Source organism: Salmo salar, chromosome ssa26, assembly GCF_905237065.1.
Source record: "Salmo salar chromosome ssa26, Ssal_v3.1, whole genome shotgun sequence".
Lineage (NCBI taxonomy): Eukaryota > Metazoa > Chordata > Actinopteri > Salmoniformes > Salmonidae > Salmo > Salmo salar.
The window spans coordinates 55,651,336-55,659,403 of NC_059467.1; the positions used below are offsets into that span (position 1 = coordinate 55,651,336).

The following is an 8,068-nucleotide window of genomic DNA, read 5'->3' on the forward strand; positions in this document are numbered from 1 at the left end:
GGAGGGGAGAGGGGAGAGAGAGAGAGGTATAGGATCACTGGTCCAACACATCAGAGAGAGAGGAGAGAGAGGGAGGGGAGAGGGGGAGAGAGAGAGAGAGGTATAGGATCACTGGTCCAACACATCAGAGAGAGAGGAGAGAGAGGGAGGGGAGAGAGGGGGAGAGAGAGGTATAGGATCACTGGTCCAACACATCAGAGAGAGAGGAGAGAGAGGGAGGGGAGAGGGGGAGAGAGAGAGAGGTATAGGATCACTGGTCCAACACATCAGAGAGAGAGGAGAGAGAGGGAGGGGAGAGGGGGAGAGAGAGAGAGAGGTATAGGATCACTGGTCCAACACATCGGAGAGAGAGGGAGGGGGAGGGGAGAGGGGGAGAGAGAGAGAGAGGTATAGGATCACTGGTCCAACACATCAGAGAGAGAGGAGAGAGAGAGGGAGGAGAGAGAGAGGTATAGGATCACTGGTCCAACACATCAGAGAGAGAGGATAGAGAGGGAGGGGAGAGGGGGAGAGAGAGAGAGAGGTATAGGATCACTGGTCCAACACATCAGAGAGAGAGGAGAGAGAGGGAGGAGAGAGAGAGGTATAGGATCACTGGTCCAACACATCAGAGAGAGAGGAGAGAGAGGGAGGGGAGAGGGGGAGAGAGGTATAGGATCACTGGTCCAACACATCAGAGAGAGAGGAGAGAGAGAGGGAGGAGAGAGAGAGGTATAGGATCACTGGTCCAACACATCAGAGAGAGAGGAGAGAGAGAGGGAGGAGAGAGAGAGGTATAGGATCACTGGTCCAACACATCAGAGAGAGAGGAGAGAGAGGGAGGGGGAGGGAGGGAGAGAGGGAGGGAGAGAGGAGAGAGAGAGAGAGGAGAGAGAGGGAGAGAGAGGGAGAAGAGAGGGAGAGGGAGAGAGAGAGAGAGGAGAGAGAGGGAGAAGAGAGGGAGAAGAGAGGGAGAGGGAGAGAGAAGAGAGGGAGGGGGATCACTGTGGGGATGGTGATGACGTGTGAAGTGAGAGAAACACTGACTTTGGCTGGAAAGGAAAGGAAAGCCTCCGAGAGACGTGCCCTGTCTGTTCTATTTAAAACAAGACGGATATTTTCTAAGACGTATATAGTCAGTCAGTCAGTCCGTCGGTAAATGGCTGAAAGATCAACATTTAACCAACACCGTCTCTTTCACGGAGGCTCCCTCTTCATCATCGTATATCACAGCATTTATCCACACAGATAATGTGACAATAATTCTCATTTTAACTGGGTCTTTTACCGTGTTACGATAAGACTACTGTCATGTTACAAAGAAAGATTTTCCTTTTGGTCACGTTGCACCTCTTCCGCTTTGAGGATGGACGCATCGGCTATTTATAGGTTAATGATCTGGTATACAACGAATACAACTCCAACCATTATTTAATTAAATACAACAATACCTTTGTATCAGTCTTGGGACCAATACAATCTGACATATTGCTGTGAAGAAGATGAACATTACGGATTTATTAAATCAACGTCTTATAGTCGAATAGCCTTCGATTACAGGAGTGTGAACTCAATCATTACGACTGAATGATACTGCGGGTATGAAGGAAACTCATACGGCATTTATAATCAATAAGGGCATAACTATCTACACAATGGATAGTTAAAACACTTCAAACATTTCCATTTTACTGCAGGGCAGGCTACTTACATGGAAGAGATATTCTTGAAAAGCTCAGTTATATCGACACTGCTATTGCCCGATCTCCCGGTGTCTTGGAGAGCCAGTAAAGGGAAGAATTTCCCGTTGTCGGTTTTATTACAATATATCTCGGTGAGAGAGCAGCTGCAGGTTGGCGGACAGTCTAACATCGAGGTGAGATAATCCTGGAAAACACAGAACAGGAACAATACCATCCGACAGTACATCTTACTCCAGTACGACCACAGATCCATGACTCGGTTGAGAAACGGGTCTTTATCCCCCCCCCCCCCCACAAAAAAATAAGTCTCCGTTTTTGTGGGCTAGAGTAGAATTGTAGATATGATTGTTTTGGTCCTGGTTGTGTTTCAGTGACCGTGCGAGGACGACGCGCGGAGTGCCTGACCATGCGTGTTGAAGGAGAGTATGCCTGTTATAGGCTCGCTTCTGTAGTGTCCTTATGGTCTCCCGTTTTCCAAGACCCCGATGAGGAAAATACAAAAAACGGTAAAGATATGAAAGCGTAAAATGCACAGCCTTCGTTCTCTTTTCATCGTTTAACTACCGGTGTAGTTTATTCTAGGTTTCACGGTCGTGTCTGTACGCTTGTAACGTTACCGGGGCTACAAGTTCTCCACGGTCGGACTCGTCGTAGCAAAGAGGACTTGAAGGGAAAATGAACAGAGCAGAAGTTGGTACCAAGCATCATGTCCCTCCTGCTGGTAAAGCAGAGCAGGGTCACCTGGGAATACCGGAGGTTAATCAGTTGGTAGAGCATGGTGTTTGCAATGCCAGGGTTGTGGGTTCGATTCCCACGGGGGACCAGTACGGATATTTTATTATTTTTTTTAAGGAATGTACGCATTCACTACTGTAAGTCACTCTGGATAAGAGCGTCTACTAAATGACTAAAATGTAAATGTAAACCGGAAAGTATTCAAACCCCTTCCACATTTTGTTACATTACAGCCTTATTCTAAAATGGATTAAATGAAAGGTTTTCCTCATCAATCTACTCACAATACACCATAATAATAAAGCAAAAACTGTTTTTTAGATTTATTTGCAAATGTACAAAAAATTTAAAAACAGAAATACCTTATTTACATAAGTATTCAGACCCTTTGCTATGAGACTATAAATTGATCTCAGGTGCATCCTGTTTCCATTGATCATCCTTGAGATGTTTCTACATTTTGATTGGAGTCCACCTGTGGTCAATTCAATTGATTGGACATGATTTGGAAAGGCACAAACCTATTTATATAAGGTGCATGTAAGAGCAAAAATCAAGCCATGAGGTCGAAGGAATTGTCCGTAGAGTTGAAAACCTGCTCCAGAGCGCTCAGGACCTCAGACTAGGACGAAGGTTCACCTTCCAACAGGACAACGACCCTCAGCACACAGCCAAGACAACGCAGGAGTGGCTTCAGGACAAGTCTCTAAATGTCCTTGAGTGGCCCAGCCAGAGCCCGGACTTGAACCTGATCTAACATCTCTGAAGAAACCTGAAAATAGCTGTGCAGCAACGCTCCCCATCCAACCTGACAGAGCTTGAGAGGATCTGCAGAGAAGAATGGGAGAAAATCCCCAAATACAGGTGTGCCAAGCTTGTAGCATCATACCCAAGAAGACTCAAGGCTGTAATCGCTGCTAAAGGTGCTTCAGCAGAGTACTGAGGAAAGGGGCTTCAGCAGAGTACTGAGGAAAGGGGCTTCAGCAGAGTACTGAGGAAAGGGGCTTCAGCAGAGTACTGAGGAAAGGGTCTGAATACCTTTTTGTAAATGTCATTTTTCAGTTTTTTATGTTATACATTTTTAACATTTTCTAAAAAACTGTTTTTGCTTTGTTAATTTGAGCTATTGTGTGTAGATTGATGAGGGCGATACGTTATTTAATACATTTTATAATAAGGCTGTAACCTAACAACATTTTAAAGTCAAGTTTATTTTTTATATGCCACAGGAATTGCTTTTTAAAAACGTAAAAACTACATCACATCTCTGAGTTCTATTCAAGATGGAGCGGAGAGGAGTCATGGAGGACTCTCTCTGATAAAACACCTGTCCTGGAGGACTCTCTCTCTGATAAAACACCTGTCCTGGAGGACTCTCTCTCTGATAAAACACCTGTCCTGGAGGACTCTCTCTCTGATAAAACACCTGTCCTGGAGGACTCTCTCTCTGATAAAACACCTGTCATGGAGGAATCTCTCTCTGATAAAACACCTGTCATGTTGGAATCTCTCTCTGATAAAACCCCCACCTGTCATGGAGGACTCTCTCTCTGATAAAACACCTGTCCTGGAGGACTCTCTCTGATAAAACACCTGTCCTGGAGGACTCTCTCTCTGATAAAACACCTGTCCTGGAGGACTCTCTCTCTGATAAAACACCTGTCATGGAGGAATCTCTCTCTGATAAAACACCTGTCCTGGAGGACTCTCTCTCTGATAAAACACCTGTCATGGAGGACTCTCTCTCTGATAAAACACCTGTCATGGAGGACTCTCTCTCTGATAAAACACCTGTCATGGAGGACTCTCTCTCTGATAAAACACCTGTCCTGGAGGAATCTCTCTCTGATAAAACACCTGTCATGGAGGAATCTCTCTCTGATAAAACACCCACCTGTCATGGAGGACTCTCTCTCTGATAAAACACCTGTCCTGGAGGACTCTCTCTCTGATAAAACACCTGTCCTGGAGGACTCTCTCTCTGATAAAACACCTGTCCTGGAGGACTCTCTGATAAAACACCTGTCATGGAGGACTCTCTCTGATAAAACACCAGTCCTGGAGGACTCTCTCTCTGATAAAACACCTGTCCTGGAGGAATCTCTCTCTGATAAAACACCTGTCATGGAGGACTCTCTCTCTGATAAAACACCTGTCCTGGAGGACTCTCTCTCTGATAAAACACCTGTCCTGGAGGAATCTCTCTGATAAAACACCTGTCCTGGAGGACTCTCTCTCTGATAAAACACCTGTCATGGAGGACTCTCTCTCTGATAAAACACGTGTCCTGGAGGACTCTCTCTCTGATAAAACACCTGTCCTGGAGGACTCTCTCTCTGATAAAACACCCACCTGTCATGGAGGACTCTCTCTCTGATAAAACACCTGTCATGGAGGACTCTCTCTGATAAAACACCAGTCATGGAGGACTCTCTCTGATAAAACACCTGTCATGGAGGACTCTCTCTCTGATAAAACACCTGTCATGGAGGAATCTCTCTCTGATAAAACACCTGTCATGGAGGACTCTCTCTCTGATAAAACACCTGTCATGGAGGACTCTCTCTGATAAAACACCTGTCCTGGAGGACTCTCTCTCTGATAAAACACCTGTCATGGAGGACTCTCTCTCTGATAAAACACCTGTCCTGGAGGAATCTCTCTCTGATAAAACACCCACCTGTCATGGAGGACTCTCTCTCTGATAAAACACCTGTCATGGAGGACTCTCTCTGATAAAACACCAGTCCTGGAGGACTCTCTCTCTGATAAAACACCTGTCCTGGAGGAATCTCTCTCTGATAAAACACCTGTCATGGAGGACTCTCTCTCTGATAAAACACCTGTCATGGAGGACTCTCTCTCTGATAAAACACCTGTCCTGGAGGACTCTCTCTCTGATAAAACACCTGTCATGGAGGACTCTCTCTCTGATAAAACACCCACCTGTCCTGGAGGACTCTCTCTCTGATAAAACACCTGTCCTGGAGGACTCTCTCTCTGATAAAACACCTGTCATGGAGGAATCTCTCTCTGATAAAACACCTGTCCTGGAGGAATCTCTCTCTGATAAAACACCTGTCATGGAGGAATCTCTCTCTGATAAAACACCTGTCCTGGAGGACTCTCTCTGATAAAACACCTGTCATGGAGGAATCTCTCTCTGATAAAACACCTGTCCTGGAGGAATCTCTCTCTGATAAAACACCTGTCCTGGAGGACTCTCTCTCTGATAAAACACCTGTCATGGAGGACTCTCTCTCTGATAAAACACCTGTCCTGGAGGAATCTCTCTCTGATAAAACACCTGTCATGGAGGAATCTCTCTCTGATAAAACACCTGTCATGGAGGACTCTCTCTGATAAAACACCTGTCATGGAGGACTCTCTCTCTGATAAAACACCTGTCATGGAGGAATCTCTGATAAAACACCTGTCCTGGAGGACTCTCTCTCTGATAAAACACCTGTCATGGAGGACGTCAATTCATTTAAAATGATCTTCCATTTTCATATCAGATATTGGAACTAAACATTGATCAAAAATTCTTTCCCAAAACACATTTTCTTCAAGCTTGATAAAAAGCCTCTAGAGGACTTGTTCCACAGACACCAGTTCTCTCCTTCTTCCGATGAATATTTATCTCCCGTCTTCACTTTGAGATAGACAGTCCATTAATCAAGTTGGATAAACTCATCAAAAGATTTGCTCAGTCAGGCAACATCTCAGGCTGCCTTCTCCGTCTAGGAAGTAGCTGCCTGTCTGGGGTCTTTAGAATTGGTGTCATCTATCTTTACCTCAGTCCCTACTGGTCCTGGTCAACAGTAGAGCACTATGGGTAATGGTGTACCCTCTGGACTGCAGGCCAGTCTCAGCTGCCAGTATCTCCTGGGCTTGCTGTCCATCTTCACCATGACAACACCTGTCTCTCTCTGGGAGGTCCCACATACTGGTCAGACCATCCTCTTCCTGGCCTCCGATGGAAATGGGCCGTCTCGGCTGTCTTCAAGTCTCGACTTGTCCACTGGAGCTCTTCCTGTCCTTAACTTCCTGTCTGTGTCCCAAGTAACATCCTATTCCCCAGCGCAATCTCCAAACGCCGGTGGAGTCAGTTTGACAGTCACACTGCGTCTCTCTGACAGGCAGGAGCCCGGTGCAGCAGCCAAAGCTTTCACCGCCAACAGAAAACGGTACCTCTATCCTCAGCCCAACTAACCGCTGTCTGTATGTAGCCTCGCTACTGTTATTTTTCACTGTCTTTTTACTGTTGCTTTTATTTCTTTACTTACCTATTGTTCACCTAATACCTTTTTTGCACTATTGGTTAGAGCCTGTAAGTAAGCATTTCACTGTGAGGTCTACTACACCTGTTGTATTCAGCATTTCACTGTGAGGTCTACTACACCTGTTGTATTCAGCCTTTCACTGTGAGGTCTACTACACCTGTTGTATTCAGCATTTCACTGTGAGGTCTACTACACCTGTTGTATTCAGCATTTCACTGTGAGGTCTACTACACCTGTTGTATTCAGCATTTCACTGTGAGGTCTACTACACCTGTTGTATTCAGCATTTCACTGTAAGGTCTACTACACCTGTTGTATTCAGCATTTCACTGTGAGGTCTACTACACCTGTTGTATTCAGCATTTCACTGTGAGGTCTACTACACCTGTTGTATTCAGCATTTCACTGTGAGGTCTACTACACCTGTTGTATTCAGCATTTCACTGTGAGGTCTACTACACCTGTTGTATTCAGCATTTCACTGTGAGGTCTACTACACCTGTTGTATTCAGCATTTCACTGTGAGGTCTACTACACCTGTTGTATTCAGCATTTCACTGTAAGGTCTACACCTGTTGTATTCAGCATTTCACTGTAAGGTCTACTACACCTGCTGTATTCAGCATTTCACTGTAAGGTCTACACCTGTTGTATTCAGCATTTCACTGTGAGGTCTACTACACCTGCTGTATTCAGCATTTCACTGTAAGGTCTACACCTGTTGTATTCAGCATTTCACTGTAAGGTCTACTACACCTGCTGTATTCAGCATTTCACTGTAAGGTCTACACCTGTTGTATTCAGCGCACGTGACAAATAAACTTTGATTTGAATTGACTCCTTTCCTACCTGGACTAGAGGAACACCTATGTGAGAATGCTGTTCATTGACTACAGCTCAGCGTTCAACACCATAGCGCCCTCAAAGCTCGTCACTAAGCTAAGGACCCTGGGACTAAACACCTCCCTCTGCAACTGGATCCTGGACTTCCTGACGGGCCACCCGCAGGTCGTGAGGGTAGGTAGCAACACATCCGAACGCTGACCCTCAACACACCTCAACACAGGGGCCACAGGGTCCACAGGGTCCATGGTCTCACCTCACTAATCGTAACGCTGTATCCATGGTAACGTAGTAACGGAGTCAAAGCAGTAATTGCCTGAAACATGAATATTATAATTATCTGATCTAACGATAATAACAACAGCCAATCACCATCATCATTTCCACCTGATGATCTGACTAATCTGTCCTTTATGCAGATCACAGGAGGTCGCGAGTCCCAACTGGCACTCTAATCCCTCCGTAGGGCCCTGGGCTAAAGTAACACACTATATAGGGAATAAGGAGTCGTTTGGGAGACGG

At 45.6% G+C, this 8,068-nt stretch overlaps 1 protein-coding gene across 1 annotated transcript in view; it reads right to left on the reverse strand.

The window, feature by feature from the left end:
- LOC106595813 (NT-3 growth factor receptor) overlaps positions 1 to 2,484 on the reverse strand; it is a 141,157-nt gene extending 138,673 nt beyond the window's left edge. Inside the window, exon 1 of the mRNA XM_045708728.1 lies at positions 1,691 to 2,484. Within this exon, the coding sequence (XP_045564684.1) occupies positions 1,691 to 1,935 (245 nt within the window). The 5' untranslated portion in view covers positions 1,936 to 2,484. The remainder of the gene's footprint in view (positions 1 to 1,690) is intronic.
- Positions 2,485 to 8,068: the final 5,584 nt, after the last annotated feature.